This window comes from Balaenoptera acutorostrata, chromosome 11, assembly GCF_949987535.1.
Source record: "Balaenoptera acutorostrata chromosome 11, mBalAcu1.1, whole genome shotgun sequence".
In the NCBI taxonomy this organism is placed as follows: Eukaryota; Metazoa; Chordata; class Mammalia; order Artiodactyla; family Balaenopteridae; genus Balaenoptera; species Balaenoptera acutorostrata.
In genome coordinates this window covers 94,664,405-94,681,223 of record NC_080074.1, presented here as the reverse complement: position 1 = coordinate 94,681,223, position 16,819 = coordinate 94,664,405, and the positions used below count along the sequence as shown (strand labels likewise).

Genomic DNA, 16,819 nt, shown 5'->3' with positions numbered 1-16,819 from the left:
AAGAATTTAATGTATTAGTTATTATACAGAATAAGATAAATTTTCTAACCTATCATCACTCCAATGTAATATGCTTGCTGCAATAATATTGATTTTTTTCAAAACATGGACTGAGAATAATTCATTTGCAACTCAAAAACTCATAGCCATTGTTATATACTTGTATTCTGTCATTGCTGCCTAAGTGAAATTGGCCAACCATGATGGTGGCGTTGTTCTTAGTAATGTGGATCTAGTTTGTGGAACTTTTTCCTACAGATATTTATTCTGATAAAATAGTATCTGACTACTCTTTTATATCTATTTCAAACGCATTCGTGGTGTTCCCACTTATATCCCCAATATTTCCAGGTCTTTAGTAAGTAATTCATTCATCTATTTTTAAATTAATCTGTAATGTTACAAATCTTTCTTATAATTGGTGGCTTTTCTGTGTATATCTATTTCGCGTAAATTTTAAAATAAAGCCAGTGGGCTCATCAAATAAATTCTCAATGTAAAATTTTTCAACATTTCAAAAGTATGTCGAACAAAATATAAAAACTTCCTTTCTGCATCCACTCTGCCCTCTTTAAAAATCAATTCTCCTGGCATTTTTTCCTATCCACTTATATAATGAATATTTTTGTACAAGTGGCATTACATCATATATAATTTTCTGCAAATTGTTTCTTCTCCTTAACAATATCTGGGTGATCTTTACATTTCAGTACATGTAAGAGCATCTCATTATTTTCAACAAATTTCCTTGGTTTTATTTTATGTTTGCTAACCTTTAAAGTTACATGTGGTACTCATTTATTTTTTAAGTCTCTGTAACACCAAAATTCAGACCAGCAAATTTCAGGGCGTTCATTATTTTCCACACTTCACTGGGTAGATGCCACTTTCACAAACAATTCATGGAAAGTGTGACATTTAGTTATTGATCTCTTAGTATTCCTAAATATGTTTTTCTCATTGAGTGCAAGTAATGACATTTAAATTTTTTTGCTTCTGGGATGATTTGCATTTTCTGTAGAAGAAATTTTCCATATTAATTATTTCTAAATTCCATTGCCCAGAAGCATGAGGCTTCTAACTGTTTCTTAGCAGCTTTGGGGCTTTCTCAGAGCCTGGCATATGCTTGAACTTTTCTTTGCACATCTGTAAGTAGACAAATGTTCTTCATGTTAGTATGGGTCTTTACTCTTATTTTATGCTCCAGTTCCATTTTGTGACTTGGTAACTGGAGGTAATTTCATGCTTTACGAAGAACTTTGAAAGGTTTGGGATATGTTGTTTTTAAGAAATGGAAACGCAGATTGTTTACTTGCTGCTGTTACAGATATTATGTGACATGGTAATTCAGCATCAACTTAATTTTTCTACCATTTTAAATTTCAAAGGTTATAAGGAAGATTCAGAAGGGGCATATGTTACCCATGCAAATAAATCACTTTTCACTAAGTCATTGTCAACATGGTCCCTTAATTTGTGAGACCCAGGAAGTCTGGAAATTGGAAATAAACCTTCTGCAGCTTTTTAAAAACATGTTTACCTTGCAGTTATCTAAAAAGTGACTGTTAAGTAACACTGAGGTTTTATATTCAAGCAAATGAAAGCAATAAGAATTCATGATATCAAAGATAGGCCAGTGTATTTAGTTTAGGATCAAAGCCCAACACTAGTTGACATGGATAAGTGGGGACCTGCAAGAATTAGTAGCTTCAGGAGTAAAACAAGGAGATTCCCAGGACATCCTTCAGGTCCTCAAGGGCATTGCCAAAGGACCCCAAGACTCCAATATGTAATTGGCTTCTTAAACTCAAAGTAATTGAGCTCATTTGACTTTATAAAATCTTTGGATATATCAGTAATGGGATTTTTAAAAATCATTTTTATATCAAAGTTTCTGAACATGAAATTTTGCTGATATTGCTGTGGTTGTAAAACAGAGTAGATGCATGTATATTGGATTTTTGCATATCTATTTTCAACACTCTAAAAATAACAATATTCACACTTGGTTTCTGCTAAAAATTCCAACTGAGAGTTTTTCCAAGAATAAGGAATAGAAAAATAATAAAAGTAACAATGTTTATAACCACAGGACCTAGCCAAATTACTGAACAAATAGTAGACACTTAATAAATACCGTTTGAAAAAGAGAATAAATGAGTGAGAGCTTTTGTCTAATCAAGGGTCCAGCTAATGACAAAACAAATACTAAGCCAAAAAAGAATGAAAACACTATTGACAAAATGTTTAGTAAAGCATATATACATGTAGACATTTTAATTTTGATACTTATCTATATGTACATATTCAAATTGCTCTATTAAGTTAAGTTATGATATTTATTTTATAAACTGCTCATACCATCAAATAGCTATCATACAGATTTATGGATAGGTAGACAATTTCTTTTTTTTTTTTTTTTTTTTTCTTTTTTTTTAAATTTTTTTTTTTTATAGCTACTTTATTTATTTATTTATTTATTTTTGGCTGTGTTGGGTCTTCGGTTCGTGCGAGGGCTTTCTCTAGTTGCGGCAAGTGGGGGCCACTCTTCATCGCGGTGCGGGGACCGCTCTTCATCGCGGTGCGCGGGCCTTTCACTATCGCGGCCCCTCCCGTTGCGGGGCACAGGCTCCAGACGCGCAGGCTCAGTAGTTGTGGCTCACGGGCCCAGGTGCTCCGTGGCATGTGGGATCTTCCCAGACCAGGGCTCGAACCCGTGTCCCCTGCATTAGCAGGCAGACTCCCAACCACTGCGCCACCAGGGAAGCCCTGGATAGGTAGACAATTTGCCTTCATCCTGATGGAGGGGGAAAACAAGGTTTTTCTCTTCATTTGTTTCTAGAGAACTTTTTGTGGCATTCTGCAATGCCCAAAGATGAAAATAAAACTAATACTCGGCCCTTTGATTTCTTCTCTTCTGTATTCTACACTCTCCCTAGGTAATCTCAGACAGTTTCAAAGTTTTAAATACCATTTTATACACTGAAGATGTTTAAATGTATTACATCAGTCCAGACCTAACCCCTCATTTCAAGAATGATTTGTCTACTTCCTATCCACATCTCTAATTAGACGTCTAATAAATATTAAAAATTAACATGTCTAAAACTGAACTCCTAATCTACCCTCAAAACCTACACCAGCTCAGTCTTCCTTTAACCAAACAATGGCATGTCCATCCTTCCTGTCTAAGTCCAAAACCGGGGTGTCATCTCAGATTTCTCCTTTTTTCTCATTCTTGTTAATTCATATCTAATACCTGAACAAATTACTTTTTTTCCTGCCTGCAAAAGCCTGTATAGACTCTCAGAATTTCTCAGCATCTCCACTACACATCATTTGTTATCTTCATTATCCAATAGTCTTCCAGCTGGTCTTCTAATCTTGCTTCCAAGGGTATACTCTCAACACAGAGGCTAAGTGTACATCTGAGTTAGACAACATCACTCCTCTGCACAAGAATCTGAACTGGTTTCCTATCTCTCAGGTTAAAAGCCCAAGTCCTTAAAATAATCTACGAGGTCCCATGCAGTCTTCCTTCAACACATCTCACCCTCATGTACCACCAATGTCTGCCCATAAACGTTCCATTCCAAACACACTGGCCTTTTTGCTGTTCCTTGAACTCATCAGTGAGATCACCACTTCAGGGCCATTCCAGGTTTTGTTCCTATTCTGAGCATTAAAACAGAGTCCGACGTAGTAAGTGCACAATAACTATTTGCCAAATAATTTAATAAATTATAATTTGAGACCCATGTTAATTTAATTTCTTTTATCAAAAGGACAGATTTTTAAATTGTTCATACACAGCCAGAAAGTAAGAATGTGTTTAAAGATCAATGGGGTCCCATAAAAATGACCCAGAAACAATATTTAAGGGGCTCAGATAATCTAAACTGCAAAAACTGGAATTCAGGGAGACATGAGCTAAGTATGTAGAAGTGAAGCACCAATGGAAGGAAAACCAAGCAGACAAACAAAATGAGTGGTACTGTGAAGATAATGAGTAGTATAAGACAACCTGAACCCTTGACAGAGCAAGTAGATTCTAGAGGTGTGAGGTGGAGCCTGAAGAGTTTCTCTTGGTGCCAACACGTGGCCAGGGTGTTGTCTATGACAAGGCTCTTGTGAGTAGCAAGTTAAGGGCTCAGAGAAGTTTGGAGCATGTCCTTAGCTTCACAGATCTTTTTCCTCTGTAGTCACCTTCCCAATACAGATTTTATAAACTATTATTTTAATTTAAACTTTTACTAAAATGTATAATCCTTTGATCTTCTCTTTTTCCTAATTTATCCATCTTACTAAAAAATGTACCCAGACCAATTTTTCTAAAGGATCCAGCTCTGATCACATCACTTTAAAAATACTTCAGTAGTCCCAGTTCCCTTAACTGGGCCTTTGTTGGTCTCCTGGTCTAAATATACTTTTCCACCTTTCAGATCATGGTTTAGGATGGGTTTGCTGGTGTTCTCCTTTTCTCACCAGTGCGAGGAATCAAGGGGCCTTTCATCTTATGATTCTTAACTTCTCTAGGTGGTTAGAGTCTTCCCTATTCAGGATGAAAGTGAGGGTTGTGCATGGAGGTTTTTAATGGGCTGGGCTGGGAAGTGCACAAAGCTCCTGCCACATTCCGTGGGCCATGACTCAGACCTACCTCAACATGTAACTGAAAGAGAAACTGGGAAATGGGGTAAAGCTGTGTGCTCCCAGGAAGAAGAGACAGACATGGGTGTTGGTGAGCAAAGGACTTTCTGCATGTTAATATTGTCACCCCAACTCCCCTAACTATATTATATTCATATTTCAAGGCATACCCTGGGCTTTCCAGCTTCCAGGATCTTCACAAATTATCTCTCCCTTCCTTGAATGCTTTTTAGCATATGTCTCTACTTTTGTTTCTACTTACTGCATTTTATCTTGTTGATAGTTCTTTTAGTATACCATCTTTCTTACTAGGTTGAAAGCTCCCAGAAGTCAACAACTGTATCTTAGCTGAGCCCAACGCGGCAGGAGTTGAAAAATATATGTTTGCTGAGTGACTTGATGAATAATCCATGTAAGCCTCTCAGCTAAAAGGAGACAAAGTGGAAGAGAGTTAAGCAATTTCATAAGCTTAATTCTAAGATTTTCTCCTGAGATATTTGGGGAGAGTCAATCACACCATCAGCAATCGGAATTTGTCCTAAAACACAGTTATCATTAAATATTTTGAAATGCTCTTAGAAATGCTGAGTCTCACATGTATGAACATAAAGTAATATTGTCATTTTAAAAAACTATTTTGTCATGGGACAGAATGTTTTCGACCATATTTAATTCTTGCCTGGATTTCTTTTGCTTTTTTAAAATTAAAAAATACAGTAAAATTTGTTCTTATTAAGGTAAAGTTTGATGAGTTTTGACAAATGCATGGTATGGGACTGCCAACAAAATCAAGACTTAGAACATTTCCATCACCCCCAAAGTTCCCTTGTGTCTCTTTTAGTCAACCTCTTTCATCCCCTCCGGCCCTTGGCAACCATTGATCTTTTTTTTTTTTCCCTATAGTTGTGCCATTTCCAAAATGACACATAAATAGCATCATACAGTGGGTGGCTTTTTGAGTCTGACTTCTCTTCACTTAACATAATGCATCTGAGATTCAGTCATGTTGTTGCATGTATCAGTAGTTTATTTTTATTCCTGAGTGATATTCTATTGTTGTATAGACCATGGTTTCTTTACCCATTCAAAAGCTGAAGGATTGCCTAAATTTTGAGTAAAATTATCATCCTAATAAAAATTATTTGCTCTTTTGTGTTCCTCTCCTTGATCACTCACCAATCTTTGATGCTGTGCAAGTTTCCCCAGAGTAATTCATGTGCAAATATTGCTATTTTGCTGACCCATATTTGTTGTTTCCTAAAAAAGCAGAAGTGAACCTGGACTAGAGTTTCGCATCTTGAACAATCAAACCAAAACATTAACAGAAATATTTCATATTTCAATGTTTTATAGTATAATTATCATTAGCAATTATGCTGCTTCATTCATTCAACCAATAGTTTCTGAGTACTTACTTTATTCCTGGAACTGACAAGTTCTCTGGAGAAGATGGCAAGCAAATACTTGACATAATTCCTGTGCTTGCAGAGTTTACAGTCCAATGAAGGAGACACTCATTAGATAAATGGTAATTAAAAATAAAAATAAAATATCGATAATAAAAGACTAGATGGTCTATGAAATCTTAAACTATGAGATTAGGCTCAGGAAGTGAAGTTTGAGCAGAGATCAGATTAAAGAGAGGAGAGGAGCATTCCAGGCACAGAGAACAGGCACATGACCCTATGTCAGGAGAAGACATGGTACGCATGAGTTTTAGAAGCTTAGAGAGCAAAGGAGATGGAGGTGTGACAAGAGACTTGAAATGCAGATAAGAGACAGATGGACTTATGGGCCATGAGGAGGAATTTTTTCCTAGACGTACTTGGAAGCCATTGCTTGGATTTATGTAAGAAAGTCAGAGTGAGCTTATCAGATTTGAGCTTCAAAAACTGCTTCCAACTGGCTGCAGATGGAACCTACCATTTTAGGTCCTATCATGCTTCTAGGTGAGGTAGAAGGAACTGTAGAGGCTGCAGGTACACTCTTCAGTTAAGAAAGTATTATAATAGTTCAGGCAAGAGATAATGGTAATTTGAGCTAGGATGAAGGTGATTGGGATAGAGAAAAGTGAATTTACATAAGAATTATTTCAGAGGTAAAATGACAGGACATTGAATCAAATTGGATATGGAGCTGTTGGGGAGGAGAAGGAGGCATCAACTTCTTGGTTCCTGGCTTGTGCAAATGGTTTGGTGTTGGTATCATTTACGGAGATAAGAAATTCTGGAGGTATTATTATGAGTTCAGTTTCAGACTTTTAAAGTTTGAGGTGTTTTATCTTTTTATTATTATTATTATATTTTTATTTTTTAAAAATTATTTATTTATTTATTTATGGCTGTGTTGGGTCTTCGTTTCTGTGCGAGGGATTTCTCTAGTTGTGGCAAGCGGGGGCCACTCTTCATCGCGGTGCGCGGGCCTCTCACTATCGCGGCCTCTTGTTGCGGAGCACAGGCTCCAGACGCGCAGGCTCAGTAGTTGTGGCTCACGGGCCCACTTGCTCCGCGGCATGTGGGATCTTCCCAGACCAGGGCTCGAACCCGTGTCCCCTGCACGGGCAGGCAGATTCTCAACCACTGCGCCACCAGGGAAGCCCTATTATTATATTTTTAAATTAAAGTATAGTTGATTTACAAGGTTGTGTTAGTTTCTGGTGTAGAGCAAAGTTATTTCAGTTATATATATATATATATATATCCTTTTTCATATTCTTTTCCATTATGGTTTATTACAGGATATTGAATATAGTTCCCTGTGCTATACAGTAGGACCTTGTTATTTATCTATTTTATATATAGTAGTTTGCATCTGCTAATCCCAAACTCCTAATTTATCCCTCCCCCACCCCCTTTCCCCTTTGGTAACCATAAGTTTGTTTCCATGTCTGTGAGTCTGTTTCTATTTCACAAATAAGTTCATTTGTGTCATATTTTAGATTCCACATATGAGGGATATCATATGGTATTTGTCTTTCTCTTTCTGACTTACTTCACTTAGTATGATAATCTCTGGTTCCATCCATGTTGCTGCAAATGGCATTATTTCTTTCTTTTTTATGGCCAAGTAGTATTCTGTTGTATGTATACATCTCATCTTTATCTACTTATGTGTCTATAGACATTTAAGTTGCTTCCATGTCTTGGCTATTGTAAACAGTGTTGCTATGAACATTGGGGTGCATGTATCTTTTCGAATTAGAGTTTTCATCTCTTCTGGATATATGCCCAGGAGTGGGATTGCTGTATCATAATGGCAACTCTTTTCCTAGTTTTTTAAGGAAAAGGAAACTCCATACTGTTTTCCATAGTGGCTGCAGAATTTACATTCCCACCAGCAGTGTAGAAGTGTTCCCTTTTCTCCACACCCTCTTCAGCATTTGTTACTTGTAGAGTTTTTAATGCTTAAGGTGTTTTAAAAATTCCAAAGGACTTCTGAGCATGCAGTTAGGAATACGGGTCTGCATGGGTCAAAAGAGTGTTGTATGAAGACTGCTGATATAACTCTTTGGATCATCTGCATAGATGGGGATTGAAACATAGTCATACATTAGATTGGCTAGGGCACAGATACAGAGGAAGATAGTAGAGTTTAGGGCTAGGCTTTGAAAATTGCAACATTAAATGGACAGGAAGAGGAGAATGATCCAGCAAGGGAGATTTCAAAAGAACATCCGGAGATATCAAAGAAAAACCATTAATGTGCAGAGTTACGGAGAGTCAGAGAAGAGAGTGCTTCAGAAAGGAGGGAGAAGCCAACATAGCACATACGGCAAAGTGATTCTTAGTGAGAGGCGTGCTGGTGAGATGACAGGAGTAGAAGCCACACCAGAGTGGTTTGAAGAGTCAGCAGATGGTAAAAACAGAATGGAGACAGAGTCTACGCAGCCCTTTGGAAAATATTGCAGTGAAGGGGCCGTGGTGAAACATCAAGAGAAAGAAAAGACAGCAGCTGAGAGCATGAATGATTCAGTGAAGGTTTTCTTTCCTTCAATTTTAAAGATATGAATGTGGTTAAAAAGCCAAGGGATGGAATACATGAAAAGGAGGAGGTTTAAAATAAGAAGGTGGGGGCTTCACTGGTGGCGCAGTGGTTGAGAGTCTGCCTGCCAATGCAGGGGACACGGGTTCAAGCCCTGGTCTGGGTAGATCCCACATGCCGCGGAGCGACTAGGCCCGTGAGCCACAACTGCTGAGCCTGCGCGTCTGGAGCCTGTGCTCCGCAACAAGAGAGGCCGCGACAGTGAGAGGCCTGCGCACCGCGATGAAGAGTGGCCCCCGCTTGCTGCAACTAGAGAAACCCCTCGCACAGAAACGAAGACCCAACACAGCCAAAAATAAATAAATAAATAAGTTTTTTAAAAATAAGAAGGTGGGGAAGGCTGGAAAGAATGGGTTCTAGACAATCGGTGGTAGCATTAGCCTTAGGTGGTTATTGAGAGAGAGCTGCTTTTTCTTAACAAGAGACATAGGGACAGATATGGGTGGGATTATGTTTACTGTCAGGGAAGACAAAAAATGTTGTCACTTTATGGCCTCTATTTTCTCTGTAAGGTAGAAGGTGAAATCAAAGCATTGAAAAGGTCTGCAGGGCAGAGAGCTGAAGGACTGAAGTGAGTAGAAATGGTTGGAAATGACCCTTGTAGTGTATGACAGTGAGTTAACAGAGACTGACCATAGGCTTGACATACATTGATCCCTGACTGGATTTCATTCAAATCGTCCTCTACCCATATGTTAAATGTTTGCCCTTGTAACTTTCTCTGCAGTATCCAGTTACCAAACAAAAGGGATGAAATCTCTACATTCAACTCCCTCTCCCAAACTGTTCCTTTTACAGATAGTCACACTACATAAACATATCTAGAAATGTACAGCTTCACAATTATGACTTTTCTTTATGTCCCTTTATGAGGAAAATATTCTTCCCTCAGGCACTGGAATTTCCCCCAGAACATTTGTACCTTCTTCAAAATTTTTCTTCTAGATCCTTCTGCTAAGACACATAATGACACCAATCTATCAGTGGCATCCCCTACTCCTCTTTAGACTATAGTCATCTTCACCCTATCTCTCACAGATTTGAGAATATTACTAACTGTAACTTTTAGCATGAAAAATTGATTTGGTGTAATTGACCTGGAGTAAAATTGTCAGTGCAGTATTATTATTATTATTTTTTTTAATTTTATTTATTTATTTATTTATTTATTTTTGGCTGTGTTGGGTCTTCGGTTCGTGCGAGGGCTTTCTCTAGCTGCGGCAAGTGGGGGCCACTCTTCATCGCGGTGCGGGGACCGCTCTTCATCGCGGTGCGCGGGCCTTTCACTATCGCGGCCCCTTCCGTCGCGGGGCACAGGCTCCAGACGCGCAGGCTCAGTAGTTGTGGCTCACGGGCCCAGCTGCTCCGTGGCATGTGGGATCTTCCCAGACCAGGGCTCGAACCCGTGTCTCCTGCATTAGCAGGCAGATTCTCAACCACTGCGCCACCAGGGAAGCCCCTCAATGCAGTATTATTGTGCCTCTTGGTAAAATCCTTAGCAGTTAAGGCAGTGCATTTTCAAAGTATGTGATTAATATTTTCATAGATTCTATGAAATCACTATGACCAAATTTTCCATAATTATATATTGGTAACCACTTTTTAATAACACAAATATAGACACTATGTGTGTCATATAGTAGACAGTAAATGCTGCATTCCATTTTTAGTTTGAACTGAAATAAAGGAAGAAGAGAAGGAAGGATCTGCAGACACTATTTCCACTTAGCAAACAGTATGTCTTGCTTTATTTATAAATTATATTCAAGTTTAAGTCATGCCTTTTCGCCAAGCTAAAGTGAATCCTCCCATGCAAGATGTTAATGCTTTACATTATAATTAGTCAAGAAGGCTAGTTATGAAGAAAAGTTAGATGGTTATATGATAACAATGTCTGGGTGCTCAGAAAAATATTATTATGAAAGTTCATTAGCCAATGCATATAAACAAAATATAAAATAAAACTGCATAACTTAAGGCTGTTTAATGTATTTTATTTTTTAAATTTTAGGGCTAGTAAAGAAAATGTTAACAACACAAAGCATAGAATATAATTGAAAGAATAGTATCTAAAAATGACCATCTGCCTTCCTAATTTAGGATCACTCATCTATAGCCTTCAGTTTGTGTCCTATGTTAAATATCTGCTCATGTTTTCAATCTATGTTTTCTTATTCCTTTGAGTGGATGATTTTGTATCATGAAACCTATACCTTGTAATAAAATACTCTTATTTAATTTTTCTTAAAACCATGTAAGGGTCAAGTAAAAAAAAAAAGATAGGTCCCTTAATAGAAATTATTTAGGAAGAAAAAAGAGGCAATGGGAAAACAGTTTCCATAAAAGCGAAAATGTCTTTCTGTAGTGAATTTCACTGTTTTTCAAGTGTGGCAAGAATTATAAGTCTTGGCAGTTGGAACACGCTATTCACCTGAGGGCTGCCAATCATTCTCATTTTGAACGACAGAATTTATGAATTGTCAACACGTCTTTTAGGCGAGAAACCAGTGTTCATCAAAAGAAAAATGAAAACAAATGCTCAGATGAATTGGAAACCAAAATGCTGCCTGGTCATCTGATCTTGAGAACATATTACATATAATCTACAGTTCCTATGTTATAACAATTGTAATATGTGAGATACGGATGATAAAATGCATTGCTGCTACTGTGCTTTTTAAGTGGATTATATTCTAGAGAGCAATGGCTTGAGTTTTTTCTTCATTCTATAAAAAGTAAACTATTTACCATTGAGCAACTCCCATAAATATGCCTCTGAAACACTGAAACTGTTGACAGCCTGGTAGGCGATTTCAGTAGTGGAAGCCAGGACTAAACACACTGAACTACATTAGAGTTGGTCCCTGGAGGACAGAATTGAACTTCATTGGCAAGGGCACGATAAGAGTTCCATTTGACTCCTCATTAAACCTCTCATAGGGATTACAGCTCCTTCTCTGTGGCTGCTATCACTTCTCTTTGTATAGAAGAGATAGATGTGAACACATAGTACTGGGTAATTTTTTACTTATTTAGGAAAAGTAAAACAAAGCCTCCTACAGATTAAAAAAAAAAAGATCTTCCAGTTTCTTGCTCATTAACCACCTTATTATTATTTCCTAAGGAAGTAGAAAGCTTTATTTCATTTTGTGAGAATTCATTTTTACTTGCCTGTCTTAAGGCATGCAAGAGATTCTTTTTTATCCGCATTTATTATTTCACCTGGAAATGCAGCATTACAGGGGAAACAGTTGGCGATAATGATCTCAGCCTTCTTTACCAAGCAGCGTTGTTGTGATAATGAAATCAGAACAGACATTTTGAAGCATACATTCCTATATGAACTTTTTGTTACCCGTGGACATTCTCGCTGATTTGGAATCTTGAAAACAGCAAAATAAGATTCACCATCCTTTGGAAGTATTGCACTGGAAAACCAACCAATAGTTCAAAGAAAAACACAGCGGGCTCTATGAATTGAAACCCCCACACAGCTGATGATACAGCATTCACATTCTTCTTGGGTGTCTCTCCTGGAAAGATTCACAAGCCTGTTATTGTTTTAAGTGCAAAAAAAAAAAAAAAAATGAAACTATTTTATCCAGCAATGGCTAAGTAAAATACTTTTCTCTGGAGAGAACATTTTCTGTGTTTTCGAAATAGTACCCTCAGTCTTCAGGCCACCTAATGACAGTGTGATTGAATACAGTGTAATGGAATATTAATAATGTTAATAACTAATACTTTACTGGGGAATGCTTTACAGCTTATTGTTTATTGCTTTATTGTTCCCCCAAAGTGGTCCATGTGTACATATTTATGAGGACATAAAGAGCTAAGCAAATTGTGATATAAGTGATAAGGAAAATAATAGAAAGACAACATAGCAAAATATGATTATTACAAAAACGTGCATCACTGTGAAAGTTCTTTTTGCATTTACAAGATGAATGTATGATTAGTAGGCTATATTTCTAATATCCTACCTACATCAGTTAAGCCTATATCCATGTATCTACACACACACATGCATATACACACACATATATATATCTTCATATATATCCATAATCCACAACATGGACACACACATACATTTTAAAATCAAACTCTGTTCAAAAGAAGAATTGTTGGCAAATTATGAGTGTGATTTTGTCCCTGGCCTAACATCTTTTTTGTTCTAGACATAAGATAATTTTAGTGCCACTTTTGGGTGTGGGTGGGAATAAAATGCTGCCTTCTGGTGCTTCAAAATAAAAGGAAAACATACCAAACCAAAGCCCTACAAGTGTAGTACCAAGAATAAAATTTTTAGATAGCCTGTGAGTCTGACCTCGAGGGATGGAGAAGCAACTAATATTTTCTCAAGAGAAAGAGAAGAATGGACATAAGGGCACTAAAGTGAGCATATGAAGAGGAAGAAGGTGACAAGAAAAGAAGTTTCTAAAGGAAGACATCAGAGACAATATTCTCACATAAATTCAGACCTTTATTCTAGATTTATGCATATGAGAATTTAGCACACATATATACTTGTGTAACTATATTCAATCTAAACCTTTCTCAGATACACATATATATACCAGCCATCTGTACATACAAACATGGAATCATTATGTTGTACATCTGAAACTAATATAATGTCATATGTCAATTATAGCTCAATAAGAAAAAATGTACAGAATGGTCCCATGTACCTTCACCCAGTTGCTTCCAGAGGTAACATCTTACATAACTACAGTAGGTATTAAAACCAGGAAACTGACCTTGGTACCGTTCACAGACCTTATTCAGATTTCACCAGTTTTACATGCACTCGTGTGTGTGTGTGTGTGTGTGTATGTTTCTGTGCAATTTTATCATCTGGGTAGATTTGTGTAACCACCAGCACATTCAAGATACAGAACTGTTTCATCACCACAAAGATCTCTAACATTACCACTTTTAAATTACACACCCTCTCTTTCCCCTCCCCCTACTCATACTTTGCCGGTGGGAATGGTGGGAATGTAAAATGGCATAACCACTCTGGGAAAGTTTGACAGTTTCTTTAATAATTAGACATTTGTAAAAGTATATAAATGTTTATGTGTTTGTAAATATGTGTAATATAATGTGAGCCAACCTCCTTCTATATTCCACTCAGGTGTCAAAGGACAGCCCTTAAAATTTACAAAACTTCTGACCTCAAACAGAAAAAATATATACTTGTGCTATTTCCTCCTGGGTGAGTGTGGGACAGAGAGAATGAGAGTGTTTAAATGGGATGAAGAGAGTGGAAATGGGAGGGATTACCCTCCCCATCACACACACACACACACACACACACTGAACTCCATCACTACAATCACAACCACCACTTCCCTACAAGTGTTACTTTCACTGAGAGCAAATGTAGGAAGACTGGGAAGGGACCGGGGTATTTGGTTCCTGAGTTGCTGAAGGCGAGTCAGGGTAGCCCCACAGAACTCTGCGTCCCAGGGACTGTGGAAGAGGTTGGGGCGGAGCCTGGAGTGGGGCTTGGGAAGCTGCTGTCACTTTTATGAGTCCGCAGCCCACAGTGAGAGTATCTCTGCTGCCAGACGACCGCGGAGGGCTGGGCGCAGGGCCCCCGCCTCCCGCTCACCGCGCGGCAGCCGCGGCGGCGGCAGCGGCGGCGGAGCCTCGCCCACTCCAATCCCCACCCTCTCCATCCTTAGCTGTTACAGAACAGCAGCACCTGGCACGTTCCTAGAGGACCCAGGGAGCAGGAAGCGAAGGGGAGCTGGCGCGGGGGGCACTGCACAGGCAGCATGCGCCCGCCGGGAGCAGCCTCGGCGCCCAAGGTCTGAGGCTGCAGCCCCCGTTCGCCATTGTGAGCCGCCGGGGGAGCCAGCCGGCGCCACCGTCCGCCCGGGTCCCCGTCCACGCCGCGATGGGGCACCTGCCCGCGAGCACGCGCGGCGGCCGCCGCCTGCTGCCTCTGCTCTGGCTCTTTGTGCTGCTCAAGGTAGGGGACCCCCTCCCCCCGCGCTCCTGCCCGCGCTCCGGCGCCCTCGCTCCGCCGCGGGGGAGCGGCGCGCCCCGGGTCGCGATGGCCGGGCTGCTGGCAGCGCCCGCGGTGCCGCCTGGGCGCACGCTTTGTTGTCCTCGCGCTTACGTGCTCTCCGCGGGCTTCAGGGACGGGGTGGAAGGAGAGGGAAGTTTGCTCCCGCCGGCTTTCCCCCTTTGTGCTCTTGCACCGCCGCCGGCACGTACATCAAAGGTGGGCTTGTTGGATGGTGCTTGCTCAGACGAAATGAGATCGCTTTCCCTTCTGGTCGCTACTGCACCCCAGGGCTGCTTAACCTTTTCTGCCTCCCCCAACGGAGTGAGCGGAGGCTTTGTCTTAATTTACCTTCTGCTGGAATTATACACCGGGGGCCGAGCTCCCTGGCCTCAAATGGGCTGCCGGGGCTGGGTCGTGAGCATGGTTTTCTTTGACTAAGGAATGTCAGCTTGAGCCTGGAGAGGACTCCTCTCCCCAAGTCCTCATCTCCAGCCTGAGAACACCCTTTACAAAGTCTAGACTTTCCCCCGCTATATTCACAGAGGATGCTACCTCTAAATGTCAATGGCAGACATCTGTATAATTAACTTTTTCGTGTCTTCTTTGGAATGTCCTGCTTCAGGGTTTTACTCTGAGAAAAATAGACAAGACAAGGACTGCTTAAAAACAAACAAACAAACAAAAAATACCCCTACTTTGACAACTATACGGTGCATAAAATTGTTTTAAAGAAATTTAAACTAGATGTCTTTGGAGAAGTGTTATGAAGTTATGAGGTAATTGTCTATCACTCGTGTCTTCCGTGTGTCTACTTTAGTTCTTAGTCCTTCTTCCGGCAAAGCAAACGCAAGTACGTCGACAGGTGACCGGGAGCTATCCTTTCAGCACCACAGTGATATCTACCTTAGAAATGGACGAAACATTAAAGGATGCAAATGTTTTCTTATCAAAGAGTCACTTCTTGCTCATATGCACCCTTAATCGTGAATGTCTGACAAGGAGATAGTGGAACAGAGCCAACGGATTGAGAACAGCATCAGTTTTAAATATTCCATATTTTCATTATCTTAATGGAAAATAGGAAAAATAGTTTCTGGGAGAACCAGCAACAGAGTGCCTAAATACGATTCTAAATTGTATTTAATATATTTTTACATTTTCTGAAGCTATCAACAATAATATTATTTAAAATCTGATAAATAATAAGCTCGGTCATATATTTTCACTCTAAGAGGTTGCTCTTTAAGCAGACACCACAAATGTGTACGTTTTATGAACATACACAGACTATGAAGTTTTCTATTAATTTTTCTATTTGTCATATTCTGTCATAACTATATGTCTGTGCAACACTTCTCATGAACGCAAAGTGAGAAATTGAACAACCACACATTTTACTATGTAACAGCTAGGACTTACACATATGACATCTGATCCAAACGCAACCTTTGGCACTGCTTCAGGTTTCTGTTTGAAATCTTCATAATGAGTGAGAATTTCAGAAATGGTCAAATGATGGGTTCGGGAGTATGGGTAGAGTGCCATAAAAAATGTAAAAATTTGTAGCAAAAGGTCTAATCAAAACTTGATATCAGACTGAGAAATTGCAGTCAGTAATGGCATAGACTGTAATAGATGTTCACCCTGTTCTACATAATAGGTGTTTTCCTGCACATTTGCAGTATAGTGTCAATTATGATCAACTGCATCACACAGTAAATACATTAATAAAGCTCGCCTTTTAATAAATATTGTAATGAGACAAGTAATTTTGTAAAGCAAGTCTTTACTCTTTATTTTATGTAAATGCAACGTTTTATGTCAACTGGATATAAAGTATACCAAAAGAAACATATATATATATGTGTGTGTGTGTGTATATATATATATATATATACACACACACACACACACACATATATATATTGCCTTCATATATGTACACTGAATACCCACCATGTGCCAGTCAGTCTTCCAGGTATTTCACACATGCTATTTCATTCACTTATTTTGTTACAGTTGACAAGAGATGTTCAAAGTGGTAAACTGGGCACATAGAGTAATGCGTTTACATTTTGGAAATAGTATATTACATGGTAAATT

The 16,819-nt window shown here is 39.0% G+C and overlaps 1 protein-coding gene across 3 annotated transcripts in view; it reads left to right on the top strand.

The window, feature by feature from the left end:
- Positions 1-14,381: 14,381 nt before the first annotated feature.
- PTPRO (protein tyrosine phosphatase receptor type O) overlaps positions 14,382-16,819 on the top strand; it is a 235,418-nt gene continuing 232,980 nt past the window's right edge. For all 3 annotated transcript variants that reach the window (XM_057557630.1, XM_057557629.1, XM_057557628.1), the window contains exon 1: positions 14,382-14,677. In XM_057557630.1, the coding sequence (XP_057413613.1) occupies positions 14,603-14,677 (75 nt within the window). In that variant the 5' untranslated portion in view covers positions 14,382-14,602. The remainder of the gene's footprint in view (positions 14,678-16,819) is intronic.